The sequence below is a fragment of the Ovis canadensis genome, chromosome 1 (assembly GCF_042477335.2).
Source record: "Ovis canadensis isolate MfBH-ARS-UI-01 breed Bighorn chromosome 1, ARS-UI_OviCan_v2, whole genome shotgun sequence".
In the NCBI taxonomy this organism is placed as follows: domain Eukaryota; kingdom Metazoa; phylum Chordata; class Mammalia; order Artiodactyla; family Bovidae; genus Ovis; species Ovis canadensis.
This window is the reverse complement of record NC_091245.1, coordinates 159342097-159359443: the sequence shown is the minus strand read 5'-3', so window position 1 is coordinate 159359443 and position 17347 is coordinate 159342097. Positions and strand designations below refer to the sequence as shown.

At 38.5% G+C, this 17347-nt stretch overlaps 2 protein-coding genes and 1 long non-coding RNA gene across 10 annotated transcripts in view; 1 reads left to right on the top strand and 2 right to left on the bottom strand.

Annotated features, from left to right (window-relative positions):
• Positions 1 to 954, bottom strand: part of ZNF654 (zinc finger protein 654) — a 91337-nt gene extending 90383 nt beyond the window's left edge. For both annotated transcript variants that reach the window (XM_069578844.1, XM_069578833.1), the window contains exon 1: positions 168 to 954. In XM_069578844.1, coding sequence (XP_069434945.1) covers positions 168 to 356 — 189 coding nt within the window. In that variant the 5' untranslated portion in view covers positions 357 to 954. The remainder of the gene's footprint in view (positions 1 to 167) is intronic.
• On the top strand, positions 642 to 7568 carry CGGBP1 (CGG triplet repeat binding protein 1). 2 transcript variants are annotated; one of them, XM_069578889.1, is made up of 3 exons: positions 642 to 869; positions 1455 to 1658; positions 3539 to 7568. In XM_069578889.1, exon 3 carries the CDS (start codon positions 3558 to 3560, stop codon positions 4059 to 4061), a length of 504 nt encoding a protein of 167 aa, XP_069434990.1. In that variant the 5' UTR covers positions 642 to 869; positions 1455 to 1658; positions 3539 to 3557; the 3' UTR covers positions 4062 to 7568. The 2 variants fall into 2 exon arrangements, with proteins under 2 accessions (XP_069434990.1, XP_069435001.1); XM_069578900.1 differs by having other exon boundaries at positions 860 to 1304.
• Positions 7569 to 7631: 63 nt separating this feature from the next.
• Positions 7632 to 17347, bottom strand: part of LOC138434356 (uncharacterized) — a 31893-nt gene continuing 22177 nt past the window's right edge. For all 6 annotated transcript variants that reach the window (XR_011254755.1, XR_011254756.1, XR_011254758.1 and 3 more), the window contains 2 exons: positions 15453 to 15622; positions 7632 to 9922 (listed from right to left, as the gene is read on the bottom strand). This is a non-coding gene — a long non-coding RNA (uncharacterized lncRNA). The remainder of the gene's footprint in view (positions 9923 to 15452; positions 15623 to 17347) is intronic.

Sequence of the window (17347 nt, the reverse complement as noted above, 5' to 3'; positions counted from 1 at the left end):
CCCCAAGCCGGATAGGTGGAGGAGGGAGCTTCATCCTCAACGCTCCTCGCTGCGCCGGTGGCGCGAGCGCCGGACACAGCCCAGATTCGGAGACGGGAAGAGCAGGAGAGGCAAAGAGGCCCAGGACCGGCTGACAAGTCCGGGCGGGCGGCCGACGGGCGCCTCACCTGACAGAAGCGTCGGCAGTAATCCCGACTGCTGATCCCGACGCCGCCACCACCGCAGCTGCCGCCGCCAGCGCCGCCTCTGCCGTCGCCCGCAGCTCTAAGCCCGGGTGGGCCTGGCGGGGACTCCACAATGGCCACGAGCTCTTCTCCGAGGCGTTCGGCCTCTTGGTCGCTCTCTTCCTCCGCCATGAGGCTCTCGCCGCCCAGCGCGTACCAACCCCTGCGCCGCCGCCGCTGTAGCTGCCTCGGTTAACCTCCTCCTCCTCCTCTAGTTCCCTCCCCCTTCTCTCCTCCCCAGCCGGACAGGGGCCTCTCGGCTGGCTCTACTTCCGGCTCCGCCCACCCACGCCCCCAGTTTTCATTGGAGAAAGCTAGCCGCCAATCATGCACATGTCCGCCCTTCTGCCACTATTGGTCAAATTTGCCGTCTGTTTGATAGACTTGCAGTCCGTTGGTCAATGTTGCTCGGCGGTTGCTGGGGGCCGCCTACGAGCTCTGCCACTGGTGGCACAGGAGGACGGGGCGCGGCGGGGGACACGGCGGCCGCCGCGGGGCTCGTTCGTGCAACAGCGGCGGCGACGGCGGCGGTGGCGGCGGCGGCTGGTCCTCCTCCCTCTCCCTATTGCTCCTCCTATTCTTCCTCCTCCTTTCCTTTCCGGCCGTGTATCGTCCACTTCCCCTAGCGACGGCTCAGATCCTACGGTACCGAGGAGCTAGGGAGGCCGAGGGTGGGCCCGGCCGTTGGTGCGGGCTTTGGGCCCGGGGCCTTCCGTCCCGAGCGGGAGCCGGGGGCGGGGCCGGGGCGCCGTTGTCGGCGGGAGGAAGAGGGAGGGGACGGGAAGCCTGACAGCGGCCGCCTCCGCCAGGCGCCTGCCGCCTCCTCCCTTGAGACTGCCGCCAACTCGGTTGTCGAGTTCCTGGGCCCACGGCCGGCAGCTGGGACTCGGCCCTGCCCAGCTAGCGGGCAGGGGCGGTGAGACGCCGGCGTGCTGGGCTCCGCGCGGGAGGAGGGAGTCTAGACGCCGGGAGCGTCGCGAGCCCCGCCTTTCCCTCCTCCCGATCCCTGGGGCTGGGGCACTCGAGGAGGCTCAGATTGGGGCGGACGACTGAGGAGGGACTGGGCTGAGGAGAGCTGGGGTAAACGTTGGGATCCGGATTTATGGACTTAACTAGGGTGATTTTAAACACACCTGCGTGGTGGCTGTTGTGGACCTTCTTCGTTTTTTTCATCCACCCTTCTTCCCCCTCCTCCATTTTTTCTTTCCGTTTGTTTTTCGTATTTTACAGTAAAGGCATGACTTCCCAGCACCTCAGGGAAAATAGGGTGCAAGCCCAGAAACTGTTTCCCCATCACCACTTGTTGAAAAACTGATTTGAAGGCATATCCGGGTTTGAACAAACGGAAAGTGCCAGGATTTAATGCGTCTTTGGTTTTGCGCTGGAGACCCTTCACTGCTAGGTATCAAGACGAAAAAACTGGAAACTCATCCGGTAAACATTTAAACTTGAAAACTTCTGATGAGTTTTATTTTTATCCAGTAAATGATTTGCTTCTTTTGTTGGCCAATTACTGGCCTTAACTTTTTAACTTCCTCGTTTAAAATATCTTTACTTCTATGGAAAACACTTTTGTTCTTCGGTTCTGTAAACTCGAGCAACCTCTACTGGGTAGATACTTGCCTCTGCAGTAACACAAATGTACTAGAAAACTTACAAGATTTTATAATGAATAGGCCTTTCATATTAACACAAGTGATTGCGTGTTTTATGCTTCAGAGAATAACGAACATGTTAATTGTTTACAGTTTGAAATCCAAAGATAGACTTTAAACATAGAATGATTTAAGCATCACTAGTCACAAATATGTAATGTTTTCCATAAAGAGGTTGGAATTATTCATTATAATTGGGACTGATTTGGTATAAGATTCTACAACACATACCATAAAGTACAAATATGTGTAATGGTAATTCACTGTTAAGTACGCAGGAATTGTCTTCTGCAATTGAAAACCTATAGCCTAAATATTTGACACATGAGAGCCTTGGTTTAATAGATTTTTATTGGAAAAAAAAATAGAATTAAACCTATTAAAGCCTAAACTTTCCAAGAATACTGGGAAATGTTGAGTTCTCTGAGGTTGTGTCCACAGGTGTCTAATACATAAATTCTTTTGAGAGAGATTTCATGTTAACCAGCTGTGAATTCTGTAGCATAGATTAATGGAATATTCCAATGTTTTTTATTATGCTTATAAAGCATAGTTCTTCAGAACACACCTGGGAATTTTTCTCTAGTGTATTTAAACGGAACAGAATTCCATCCTGAAATATATCAAATTCACTTCAGTTTCTTTTATCTGGACTAATGTAAGTTTAATCCAACAAATGGTATCATTTACAACCTTTGTTATCTCAAGTTTTCAGTGCCCATAACCTTATGATTTTGGCAATGATCAGAAAAATCTGTTGTTGGGATAAATTGAGAAATTATTAAGTTATTTCTGAGTTAAATATTTGTGAAAATAATCAATTATTATCCCATATCAAACAAATTGTGATTGAGCATCCATCATGTATGAGATACTGTGTTAAGTTCTTGGTTTTGGTCTAACTTAATAAATGAAACAAATATTAGCAAATGTAAACATTACTCTTCGATGTAAACAAAAGTGTTAGAAAAGCTACTTTGCGTATCTTGACTATCATCACGTTTTGGAAAGGTCTTAGTAGAGGTGTATATACATTAAATAAAAATGACTAATTTGAGCTCTATATTTTGACTGTAAAATTTAATGTCATTGTTGCTGCTTGTAATCACATTTGGCCTGTGTCCTTTCTTGACTTTTACTTTCTTTATTCTCAGAAGAACTTTAGAAATTATATTCATCTCCATATAGAATTATACTAGCTAAATGGCTCACCTGTTTAAATAAATTTTGTACATAATTCCTTGAAGTTGATTTCCTAAAATCGGTCATTCCAGAATTGTGACAGGAACAAAGTTCTTTTAAAATTGAACACACATCTAAATTAGATGAGATTCATACAATTGATACCATTAATATAGACCTGTGGTTAGATTTTTCTGAAGGATAGTGACATCTATGATAGTTGGAGTTCTTTTTTTAATAGTTCGAATTTGATTTCATCAAAATCAAGGAATGGACTTAGTTGTTACTAGTAATTTTCTCTGGTTTTCCCTTCCCTTAACATATTTCAGGTAAGTTAAGACTTAATAGACAAGTCTATTAATAATTTGAATTAAATTTTCTGAAGCCTTTAATCTTAAAATGTTTATACCTACCTTTTATTTTTGCTTCCTGCATGAAGTGTTATAACACTTATCTTTGTTTCTCTTGTCTTGAAAGAACCCCATTCAAAGTCAGAATGGAACGATTTGTAGTAACAGCACCACCTGCTCGAAACCGTTCTAAGACTGCTTTGTATGTGACTCCCCTGGATCGAGTCACTGAGTTTGGAGGTGAGCTGCACGAAGATGGAGGAAAGCTCTTCTGCACTTCTTGCAATGTGGTTCTGAATCATGTTCGCAAGTCTGCCATTAGTGACCACCTCAAGTCAAAGACTCATACCAAGAGGAAGGCAGAATTTGAAGAGCAGAATGTGAGAAAGAAGCAGAGGCCTCTAACTGCATCGCTTCAGTGCAACAGTACTGCGCAAACAGAGAAAGTCAGTGTTATCCAGGACTTTGTGAAAATGTGCCTGGAAGCCAATATCCCACTTGAGAAGGCTGATCACCCAGCAGTCCGTGCTTTCCTGTCTCGCCATGTGAAGAATGGAGGCTCCATACCCAAGTCAGACCAACTGAGGAGAGCATACCTGCCTGATGGATACGAGAATGAGAATCAGCTCCTTAACTCACAAGATTGTTGACAAGGAGGTTACCACCATTGTGATCAAGATAAATAATGTGGAGTATTAAAAGTTACGTGTTGATTGTGTGGTTCATTTTTATATTTATTACATTTTAATCATGTGATGCAGAATAGTTTTGCAATGTATATACAGTTGCAGGCAAAAAATTAAAAAAAAAACTCACTGCAAAATGTATTGTTAATTTTAGTCACCAATGGTGTAAAGCAAAACTTAGGGTTAGAGTGTGCTAGGATACCTGAAACCTGATGGTTATCTTTAAAATTGATGGTTTTTCTCCTGAAATGTTTGTGCATGGAAGAACTGCCCTGCTTTTTTACCCTGTTGCCATGTATAATTATTCCTTGTGAGATTACCTAATTACTTGGATTGACAACTAGCCTAGGAAATTGAAGCTGCTGCCAGGCAATACCACTCACAGTAACTTAAAGAAATTATTTCCCTGATTAGAGGATCCTCAAAAAAGGGAGGGTGGGAAACTATTCTCATATCTTCAGATTCCTAGCAGAAAAAGACTGTTTATTGCAGACTGTGCTTTACTTGTATATGATATAGTTACCTTAACTATCCTTCAGTTCCTCACTGTCTTTTTTCCTTTTTTTCTTTTTTTATTTTAAGGCTTCTTGTTGTATTTAGTAGCAGCTTCAAGTGACCAAAAGACTGAAATCTTCATGGCAGTGCCAAAGCCACTGGGAATTTTGCAGTGATACGATTTTAGTCTCTAACTATAAACAGATTTTTGAACCATAGGCTTTCATTTCAAGTGTCATTCTGAATTTCCAAACTTCTTTTTTTATGTCATGGTATTAAAAGACTTCAAGATTGGCATTTTAATTTAAACAAGTAGACATTTTATGATTGAGTTTCCTGTTTTTACAGAGAATTAGCAATTACTTTTTGGCTGACAAATCAGATAATAAGGAGATTACTTTTTATGCATTAATTTTCCATATGATATTATAAAAGTTTATTTAGATAAATAGACTAGAAATAAGTTTACTTACTTTCACTTTTACGTGCTTTGCCTCTGGTGGTACAAGGTTTTTAAACATAGATGATAAACCATTGTCTAGAAATACTGGCAAGGTTTTTTTGTAGTGGTGATCTGGCAGTATCCTGCATAACTGTTTGGGTGAGGAAATAAATCAGTTCTGTTAAAGGTCAACCATGTTCAGGAAATGAGCTCTATCTGAACTTCACTATCCTGTAAAGTTATTAAAGTAGCTTAGCCCAGTTGTCGTCTTTGTTGGATACCCAAAATATATTTTTTAAAAATTGAACAGCTGAAAACTTGGACTAGAGCTTTAAAAAAGTCTTAAATTCTTTGAAAACATTCAAGTTAAAAGTGTTTATAAAATATATTTCTATTACAAGCACTGATAATTGATGCCCTATGTGATGTAGAGGGAGCTATCCTTGAGATCATTTTACCACAAATCTTCATTTTAAAAAAGCCAAAGTAAGAAAAAGATGTTTTTCAGAAACAGCTTTCTATATCTTTTTTGGTAGATTTAAGTTCCTAGTTTGGGTTGTCAAAGTGCCCATCTGATTTTAGATTTATGTGAGGTTTTTTTGGTGATTTTCATTTTTAAATAAGCCTGCCACCAAAAAAGAAAAATCACTTGTCAAAATTTGAGCTACCCGATTTTCTCATGTTCAGTTGCGTTAAAGTAGCACAATTAATGCCCTGAATAGTGCTCTCATTGGTAAAGCACATTCAAGAGGAGACCAGCAGCAAAACATAACCAAAATGTACTTTGTTTTTACTTCCTCTAATAAAGGATTTGCAGGCAACCATGTTTGATTTGATGGTACCAGATCTACAAAGCTAGGAAAATAATTGAGTTTTATAGCATTCTTTTCAGAATACAAAGATAAGGTTAGATAAACAATCATTCTAATTTTTTCAAGACTCATGAATCAGACACCTCCCTATTTAGATACTAACTTGCAATAACAGCAAACACGTAGTGGCAGAACAGCTTTGAGTAGTCCTCAGTAAACTGGATGATGTTGCACCAGAAAAACACCAATAATTCACATTTGAATATTTAGTAGTTAAAACTAATTTGATAACCATATAGGTCCCCTATAGTTTGATGTATTTCTCCAGGCTCCTAACTTTTCACACATACACTACATCTAGAGGCATAATCTATCCTGTTAGGATTATATCATGTCCTTAGAAGCGTTTTCCATCCTGTTGTGGAGGTTTAATATGTTTCTTTACTGATTGTGAAATTTTTCATTCCCTGAAACTGGTTAACTTTACTTCATTGTTAAATAGATAAGGCAGAATGATTGTATTAGCCTGCTCAAACTGGTACAAATCTGTGAAACCATGGTTGGCATATGCTGGATAACGAACAGAATATCTAAGAGGCATATGCTGCTGTGGTGTGTAGTGGACGTGTACAGACGCTTTCAGTCTTAACTATAGTGTTAGTGTGATGCTATACTATTGGAAAAAATAGCACATTTTTTTCTATTTTATAAGTTGTATGCATAAACATAAGATTTGTTATGTTTCATTTATAAACTGCCTTCAACATGCTTACCTGTTAAAATAGCGTTTTCTCTAAGTATGGTAGTATGTCTTCCAGAATCTCACTATATGCTTACAGTAAATAGTTCCTAACTTGTTGAAATGTTAAATTCTTTGTTGGTTTCTTTTGATTCTCTGGGGCATATAGCAAGCCTGAAAGACATTTCTTACAGGGTGAAAATTTAGAAAGATTGCATATTGGAGCCTAAATAGTTATTTTATTCATTATCATCTTTGAGTAAGACTTCTTTTATTTTAAACAAATGCTACTTCCAGTTAAGGCATTTGGCCCTAATGAGTTTTCAGGGACCAAAATAAAGTTCTGATTCTTAAAATTGTAACCAATTAAGTATCGGCTTGGGATTGTTCAGAAGTATTCATTGCTTAAATACTATTGTAAGTGACAGTTGGCAAGATCTTCAAGCAGAAAGTTCCACATTCAGACCTTTTGCCTGAAAGAATCTGTATGTAAATGTTAATGGAAAATACATTTTAGAAAAATGTAAGGTGGCCCAAAACAAAAGCCACAATTTGTCATTTGGTGCTTAGTCTTTGTAAGGGCTCTCTGTAATTTGACTTGCTCCAGCTGCCTTTAAATGAGTACAGATCACTTTCAAATGTTTATTAAATAAAAAATTCATTCTATAATTTAATTGAAAATCTTAGCCTAAAATGTTTTGGCTTCTAGTCCACCCTGATTAAAATGTGAATAGTGAAGTGACTATCCTAAGCCTGGTTTATCTCAATCCATACTACCATAGATTTCTGAGGTAAATACAGTTCTTACGTAGTGGTATTCTACTTGTATCCAGAATACTGTATTCATTAAAATTTTACTATGTTCATTTGTGTATTCCCTTGCTTATTTTTTTTGCTCATGCATGTATACTTAGTATAAATTGTTGCTTTTAAAGTTTTGTCTCTGTGACTTTTAGAAATAAATTTCAAAAATTATTTCAGAATTTTTTGAAAGCATGTTTTGTTTTGTGGGTCAGTAGCATATATTTCATAATTCCAACAGATAATAAAGTTTTATGAGTATAGATTTATTTTCCTACTAGTTACATCTCTTTGAAAGATTATCAGTCTTTACCCCCAGTATCAAAGCATATATTCTGTCAAATCACATCATAGCTACAGATGGCCCCTTTCCCCTAAAATTATATAGGTAATATTTTAATACTTAATCAGTACTTTTAATTGGCAACATACTGTAATTTTCTACCTTTAGAAATACTAACAATGGAAGACAAGGGCCTAATTTGCATCTTATAAGTTTTAGTGGGATTTTGAAAGATTTGCTATATTCTTATTCAGCACTGGAGGAAAATGTATAGAAGTGGAAACTTCTATTAGTTTTACCTAGTTTTGAGGGCAAACAGTCCTTCTACTTACTGCTATTTGTAAGATATTAATGAATTTATATTTTTGGTGATTCCCTGGCGGCTCAGTTGGTAGAGTCTGCCTGCAATGCGGGAGACCTGAGTTTGATCCCTGGGTCGGGAAGATCACCTGGAGAAGGAAATGACAATTCACTCTAGTATTATTCTTGCCTGGAAAATCCCATGGACGGAGGAGCCTAACAGGCTATAGTCCATGGGGTTGCAAAGAGTCAGACACAACTGAGCGACTTCAACTTTTCAGTGAATTTATAAAGTAATTGACTTTTTTTTCTGAAGTCAAAAAGGTAGGGCCTTAAGAAATTTGTCAATACTCTTGTTTCCAGTTTAGTATCTCCAAACCATCAGAGACACATCTTCATTTTTCCCAAAGAATCTCATCATAACCTTTATTAAATGTGAACCAATTGAATGTATGTGCTTTTGAGTTTCATAATAGTTCCCTGTTTTTCTGTGTAAATTGAGTTGTATTATGCACCTATAACATGGTATCTCATATTGCAAAATGTTCCTGGGATCAGACTAGCTAACCTAGCACGATGAAGATTAAAACTAGCAAATAGAATAGGACTTGTGATGCATTTTATACGTATGGCACAGCTTCCATTATGTTACTTGATTTCACTTGCTTTATATGCATACTACTTAGGATGAATGCTTGGTGCACTCTTGTTTAAATGTTGGAATCATAATTTAAAAGTTCATGGCCTCAAGTTCTTGGTTAAACATGAGTAATATGCAATCAACTAGTACTTAGTTCTTATTGTGTGCTTGAAGCTACTCTAGCCACTGGGGATACATGAGAGAAAGTAAAGATTTGTTGCCACAACACAGCGATGGGGGCAGAAGAGTGGGAGAGCACATGTCTTTTCTAGCCAACTTCTTTAAACCAATTCCTTGTAAGACTAGTAAATTACCAACAAAACACTTATCATTGGTTTTATCTTGATTGTCCCAGTCTTATTTTGTGCAGAAGCAGCAAAAATTGAAAATTTGCAAATTAAATTGTCTGCATATCCTTGAAAATCTGGTAGTGTGTTTTATCAATAAAATATAAATTTCTATATTAAAATCTGTTAAACAGTGAAAGTGTGAGTCAGTCATGTCTAACTGTTTGTGACCCCATTGACTGTAGCTCACCAGGCTCCTCAGTCCATGGAATTCTCCAGGCCAGAATACACTAGAGTGGGTTGCCATTCCCTTCTCCAGGAGATATACCCAACCCCAGGATAGAACCAGGGTTTCCTGAATTGCAGGCAGATTCTTTACCATCTGAACCACCAAGGAAAGCCCTATTAAACGACGGGACCGACCAATATAAATGCCTGTAATATAAGAACCTGCCACATTTTACTGCAATGCCCATGATAAATCAAGTGTCAATGAATATTGGATATCACGATAGTCACTGGTGTACTTCATCGATTAGACACTAACTAATGGTGATTATGATCTAACCTCCTGGGTTGATACGTATATCAGATGACAGATTCCACAATCCTGTCTGTTTAAGCATACAAGGAATCAGTATGTAATAGAACACAGTGACTTTTTAATTTTTTTCTTCCTATGCTGATTTAGTACCTATTCAGTAGTAGTAATAATTTTATGCATTCCTCTTAATCCAACAAATTCCACTTTTATGAATCTATCAGAAAGAAAATAGCAAATGTATAAAGATATATATAAAAAGTTCATTTTAATATTATAATCATAAAAAAACTGCAAGTGCTATGAATGTCCAGCAGTACTGGCTGCTGCTGCTGCTAAGTTGCTTCAGTCATGTCCGACTCTGTGCGACCCCATAGATGGCTCCTCTGTCCCTGGGATTCTCCAGGCAAGAATACTGGAGTGAGTTGCCATTAGAATGGTCCAAAAATTATGTCACAAGCATATCATGACACTATTCAAGTGATCTAAAAGAATAGATTAAAAGAGACACAATGTTAAATTCATATATATATACACACACACATACACACACATATATAAATACAAAGTGTATTTTGGAGAAAAAATGTTATGCAAAGCACAATATGTTTTTATGTGGTTAAAAAAAAAGCATATATCATGATACAAATGATTCAGATTAAGATTACTAACAAGTGGTGGTATTGAATGGGGCTGGGGGCAATATTTACCTTGTTTTACACACTCTTGTATGTTGACTTAAAACAAGCACATGTTATCTGTGTCACACACACAGAATATATAGTAGACTTCATTGAAACATGCTACCATAACAGTTATATCCAAACTATAATGAGTAGAAATATCACATAATTCATCTACCTTGTTAATGAGATTACTAAAATATTTTAATAGATGAACAAATATTTTTAAACATCATTTTTGAATTCTTTAAAATTTACCTTCATAAAATTTAGTTGCATATTTACAAAGTAAAGTCATTTTCTTTTCCCCAAGTTATTCATTTCTAAGTATGTAATGGGGAATCAGTTTCAAAATTATGACTTTAGTATCCCTGTATTCTATATATAACCTAAATTTTCTAGTTTTTGACAGCAGTTATAAGGACTACTACACAATGTTTCAATAATAACTATGACAAACATAAATCTAATATTAAGCTGCTTAAACCCTGTAGGTATTTCCTAATCTGCCAGGTAATGATGATAAGATGAATGTCATAAAATATCATCAGGTAGTTTCTCTCTGTAACACCTTACTATCCTATTTCAGAAAACTGGCACCAGATCAGGACGGGAACTCCATGTCTGATAACCATTGGTAATTTAATTCTGTTCCTCTCCATGCAGGTTGCTATTGTGGAATGTACATTTTTCTGACTACTCTTTTTCTACTAGGGGACAACCTAACATCTCCTTGCTTACTCCCACAGAACAACAGTAGTTTCTTTACTGTTGGGTTGGTCACTATGTTTCTTCACATTTTTCCACATTCATGGAACAAACATTGTGGCCAACCCAATACTTAGTATAATAGTAACACAAAACAAATAAGATGCAGTCTTTTCCCTAAATTTTCTTTCCTATCTGATTTCCTTTTTCTCCTCTGATGCTTTTTCATCTTCCCTTGTGGATTTTTATGCTATTTAAGAATAGCACAACTATTCTTTGACTAACACAGAGTATTATCAACTTACTGTGAGATCACAAGAGTTGTTAAGTAGGAAATTCATGTCTAGATCCCATGTAGTCATTAATCCACACTTTTAGATGTATCTGGAGTGTGAAATCAAGTGGGCCTTAAGAAGCACTACCACAAAGCTACTGAAGGTGACAGAATTCCAGCTGAGCTATTTGAAATCCTAAAAGATGAGGCAGTTAGAGTGCTGCACTCATATGTCAGCAAGTTTGGAAAACTCAGCAGCGGCCACATGACTGGTAAAGGTCAGTTTTCATTCTAATCCCAAAGAAGGGCAGTGCCAAAGAATGTTCAAACTACTGTACAATTGCCCTTGTTTCACACACTAGCAAGGTAATGTTTCAAATCCTTCAAGCTAGGCTTCAGCACTATGTGAACAAGAAATTCCAGATGTACAAACTGGATTTAGAAAAGGCAGAGGAACCAGAAAAAAAAAATGGCCAACATCTGCTGGATCATAAAGAAAGCTAGGGAATTGCAGAAAAACATCTATTTATGCTTCATTGACTATACTAAAGCCTTTGTGTGGATCACAACAAACTGTGGACAATTCTTCAAGAGATGGGAATATCAAACCACCTGACCTGCCTCCTAAGAAATCTCTATGCAGGTCAAGAAGCAACAGTTATAAAGGGACACTGAAAAACAGACTGGTTCCAAATTAGAAAAGGCTGTATGTTCTCACCCAGCTTATTTAACTTATATGCAGAGTACAACATGCGAAATGATGGGCTGGATGAAGCACAAGCTGGAATCAAGATTGCCAGAAGAAATATCAATAACCTCAGATATGAAGATGCCACCACCCTTATGGCAGAAAGTGAAGAACTAAAGAGCCTTTTGATTAAAGTGAAAGAGGAGAGTGAAAAAGCTGGCTTAAAACTCAACATTCAAAAAACAAAGATCATAGCATCCAGTCTCATTACTTCATGGCAAACATGTGGGGAAACAATGGAAACAGTGAGAGACTTGATATTTTAGGGCTCCAGTATCACTACAGATGCTGACTGCAGTCATGAAATTAAAAGACACTTGTTCCTTGAAAGAAAAGCTATGATCAACCTAAACAGAATATTAAAAAGCAGAGACATTACTTTGTCAACAAAGGTCCGTGTAGTCAAATCTATGGCTTTTCCAATAGTCATGTAAGGATGTGAGAGTTGGACTATAAAGAAAGCTGAGCACAGAAGAATTGATGGTTTTAAACTGTGGTGTTAGAGAAGACTTGAGAGTCCCTTGGCCTGTAAGGAGATCCAACCAGTCCATCCTAAAGGAAATCAGTCCTGAATATTCACTGAAGCTGAAACTCCAAAACTTTGGCCACCTGATGCAAAGAACTGACTCCTTGGAAAAGACCCTGATGCTGGGAAAGATTGAAGGCAGGAGGAGAAGGGGACAACAGAGAATGATGGTTGGATGGCATCACCAACTCGGTGGACATGGTTGGAGCAAGCTCCAGGAGCTGGTGATGGAAAGGGAGGCTGGCATGCTGCAGTGACTCTTAGCAGAGTCACTAAGAGTCGAACATGACTTAGTCATAGAACAACAACAAGGAGAGTGAAAAAACATTCAAAAAACAAAGATCATGGCATCTGGTCCCATCACTTCATGCCAAATAGAAGGGGGAAAAGTGGAAGTAGTGACAGATCTTATTTTGTGGGTCTCCAAAATCACTGTGGATGGTGACAGCCGCCATGAAACTAAGACACTTGCTTCTTGGAAGGAAAGTTATGACAAACCTAGACAGCATATTAAAAATCAGAAACATCACTTTGCCAACAAAGGTCTGTATAATCAATGTTATGGTAGTCATGTACATATGTGAGAGTTGGACCATAAAGAAACACTAAAGAATTGATGCTTTTGAGTTGTGGTGCTAGAGAAGACTCTTGAAAGTCGCTTGGACTGCAAAGAGATTAAACTAGTCTATCCTCAGTTCAGTTCAGTTCAGTTCAGTCGCTCATTCGTGTCCAACTCTTTGTGACCCATGGACTGCAACATGCCAGGCTCCCTGTCCATCACTAACTCCTGGAGTTTACCCAAATTCATGCCCATTGAGTCAGTGATGCCATCCAACCATCTCATCCTGTCTTCCCCTTCTCCTCCTGCCCTCAATCTTTCCCAGCATCAGGGTGTTTTCAAATGAGTCAGGTCTTCCCATCAGGCGGCCAAAGTATTGGAATTTCAGATTCAACATCAGTCCTTCCAGTGAACACCCAAGACTGATCTCCTTTAGGATGGACTGATGGGATTTCCTTGCAGTCCAAGGGACTCTCAAGATTCTTCTCCAACACCACAGTTCAAAAGCATCAATTCATCGACACTCAAGCTTTCTTTATAGTCCAACTCTCACATCCATACATGACTACTGGAAAAACCACAGCTTTGACTAGACAGACCTTTGTTGGCAAAGTAATGTCTCTGCTTTTTAATATGCTGTCTAGCTGGTCATAACTTTCCTTCCAAGGAGTAAGCGTCTTTTAATTTCATGGCTGCAATCACCATCTGCAGTGACTTTGGAGCCCCCCAAAATAAAGTCAGCCACTGTTTCCCTATCTATTTGCTATGAAGTGATGGGCATGGCATGCCATGATGCCATGATCTTAGTTTTCTGAATGTTGAGCTTTAAGCCAGCTTTTTCATCCTCCTCTTTCACTTTCTTCATGTAGCTCTTTAGTTCTTTTTCACTTTCTGCCATAAGGGTGGTATCATCTGCATATCTGAGGTTATTGATATTTCTCCTGGCAATCTTGATTCCAGCTTGTGTTTCTTCCAGTCCAGCATTTCTCATGATGTACTCTGCATATAAGTTAAATAAGCTGAGTGACAATATACAGCCTTGACATACTCCTTTTCCTATTTGGAACCAGTGTGTTGTTTCATGACCAGTTCTAACTGTTGCTTCCTGACCTGCACACAGAGTTCTCAAAAGGCAGGTCAGGTGTCTGGTATTCCCATCTCTTTCAGCATTTTCCAGTCTATTGTGATCCACACAGTCAAAGGCTTTGGCATAGTCAATAAAGCAGAAATAGATGTTTTTCTGGAACTCTCTTGCTTTTTTGATGGTAAAGGAAATCAATCTTGAATAGTCATTGGAAGGGATGGTGCTGAAGATCCAATACTTTGGCCACTTGATGCAAAAAGCCAACTCTTTGGAAAAGACCCTGATGCTGGGAAAGACTGAAGGCAAAGGGGATGGCAGAGGATGAGAGCAAACTCTGGGAGACAGTGGAGGACAGAGGATCCTGGCATGCTATAGTCCATTGGGTGGCAAAGCATTGGACACAGCTTAGCAACTGAACAGTAACAACTGTATTGAATCTACAAAAAAACAGGTTCAGGTTGGCACAAAAGGAAAGAAGTCTAGGAAAGAAGGTCTCTAAGGAAACAAATGGAATACATATTATTTTGTATTACATTCATATTATTTCTTTGATAATTTATTCTCCTTCATTTATTCCATCCTGTTTTTTACTTCAAAGACCTCTATCTTGTTTACTGAACATTTTCTTTTCATAGCATCCCATTTTAGGTTTATGACTGCAGAATTTTCTTTTATCTTGTGACAACTAATTTTTTAAAAAGCTTTCTTCTGCTCTTGCACTGTCTTTGTTTCCTCCAGGCTCTTCTATCTTGACTGCTTAATTTTAATCTATCTCTTCCTAATTGGAAACAGTATTTAAGTATATAGTGATTCATAGATATTCATTCGTATTTGAGAACTAAATAGCTGATTGGAATCCATATGTGTATAATGGGACCTGGCAACAAGTAATCAGAAACAATTTTTGAAGAACTCAAAAATCAAATTGTTGAAAATCTCTTATCTAAGTACTTTCAGTTTCTTTAAACTCAGAGAGAAGGGTGACAAATGTAAAAATTAATAAAGAGAAAGCTCAATCAAATAGAGCCTAAAGATCAGAAGGGGGAGCTCTCAAGGCCTGTAATGATGGTAATGATGGCAGAACCCAACAGGAAAAAGAAAGACACCTATACTTTCCTAGCAAGGACTCAGCCAATGAAAAACCATGAACTCTTTAAGACAACCCTTCCAACTTCCTTTTCCCTTTTATAAAAGCATTCTCATTCCTTACCATGTGCACAAATTTTTGTTTTCAGTACATTTATTTTTATAGTTAAGTCATATTCATGGATATTTCACTTTGACTTTTCAACTATAGTTTTAATAGCTTTCTTTTTAAATAAATCTTTTGAAGTATAAAAAGGTACAGCAAAATCCTCAAAGGCACCGTGTAATGCTACACAAATACGACCAAACACAAAACATGATGTGGCACAGAATGGCTAGCTGCTCACCAAACCTGCAGACAGGGAACTGCAGATCCCAGCCTCCCTTCCCAGGTGATGGAGTTCTGGAGTGGAGTCAAATTTTAATCTCCATCATGCAATCTTCCATTCTCTTCCTCCTCTGATGACTCAACTCCAGGCTCTTGTGAAAGGACAAGTTTGGGAGTTGAACTGTGTTCCTACAGAAATAATAGCAAAAGGTAATTTTCCTGGATGACAAGGCATATTGATGTGTGCTGTTTCGTCATCTAGGAAGATTTCCCTCTAGAAAGTCTTTAGGGTAGTGAACTTTATTTCACTTAATTGGTTGATAGTATGATCGAGAGACACACACAGAAACACCCTCACTCCACACGCTTGTACCTAGTATTCTAGTGGTTATACTCCTTGCTCTGAGGTTTTTATTACATTATGTACAATAACTAGGTTTTTTCTTTTATCAGCATTTGAATAATCAACAGAATTCATCATATTATTTAAGATAATCTACTTTCTGAGGTTTTAATGAAGAATTTAATACAGGCAAGGAACGCTCAAATTACAAATTCATCTCATTTGTTCATTGTAGCAGGTACATAGTAGGCTTGAAAGGATTTGGAAGCACCTTCTTCAAATTGTTGGGTGTATGACCATAAATTAGTAAAATCACATTAAAAAATTCCAAGGTTAAAGATTTTCACTACTTAAGACTGACCTTCATCCAGTTAGTACCAAACAGGGTTCTTATAATAATGAGAGAATGAATGAATTTCTTAATATTACTTACATATGTGTGAATTGTTCTTTTGTGTGTATGTGTATTTAACAAATTTATAATCATGGGTGACATATACTCACTACCTATTATGTTTCTTGACTTACATGTTATGATGTCACTTTCATTTATTCAACACATATTACGGGGTACAAACTACTCAGGTGTTGTGAGAGCACTCTGCTCTAGACCTAAGGGGACACGAGACTAGGCTGCTATTCTCAAGAAGCAGCTCTAATAGGGGAGAATATGGAGAGAGAAGAAAACTGCAGTATAGTACAATAGAGCTTCCCAGGTCATGCAGTGTTAAAGAATCCGCCTGCCAATGCAGGAGATGCAAGAGACACAGGCTCAATCCTTGGGTCTGGAAGACTCACTGGAGTAGGAGATGGCAACCCCCTCCAGTATTCTTGCCTGAACAATTCCATGGGCAGAGAGGCCTGGCAGACTACAGTCCATGGTGTGCAAAGAGTTGGACATGACTGAGTACACGTGCACACACGCACACAGCACAAGTTCACTCTAGTGAAATAAAGGAAAATTAAAATATTAGTGAGGTACATATTTCTGGCTGGTAAAGATGATACTATTTTTTAATGTTAGTTAATGTATAGGGAGAATGACTATCTCAAATTGCTAAGACAATACAAATGACAGATTCTAGATACAATTTGGGAACAAGCTATAAAAACCTTAAAATGTGCAAACCTTTTGGTCCAGAGATTTCACTTCTTTGATTCTGTCATAAATAAATATTCATGAATGTATGCAACCAATATGCTTCTAGATTATTCACCCAGTGTTGCTATTATTAGTAAAAAAAAATTAAAATGGTTAACAATTAGTATATTTTTCTAAACCAGCCATAGGATTGAATGCTGCACAACTTTTAGAAAAATATACTGTAGAAGAGGATTTAGACATGAAAATTATTTCACATCATGTTTTTACATGAAAAAAAAAAAAAGAAATTACAATATATCCACCCTTCAGTTCAGTTCAGTTCAGTCGCTCAGTCGTGTCCGACTCTTTGCGACCCCATGAATTGCAGCACGCCAGGCCTTCCTGTCCATCACCATCTCCCGGAGTTCACTCAGACTCGCGTCCATCGAGTCAGTGACGCCATCCAGCCATCTCATCCTCGGTTGTC

Bases quoted from the DNA above. Each gene is read 5' to 3' on its own strand.
- CGGBP1 (XM_069578889.1), top strand. From the start codon at position 3,558: ATGGAACGATTTGTAGTAACAGCACCACCTGCTCGAAACCGTTCTAAG.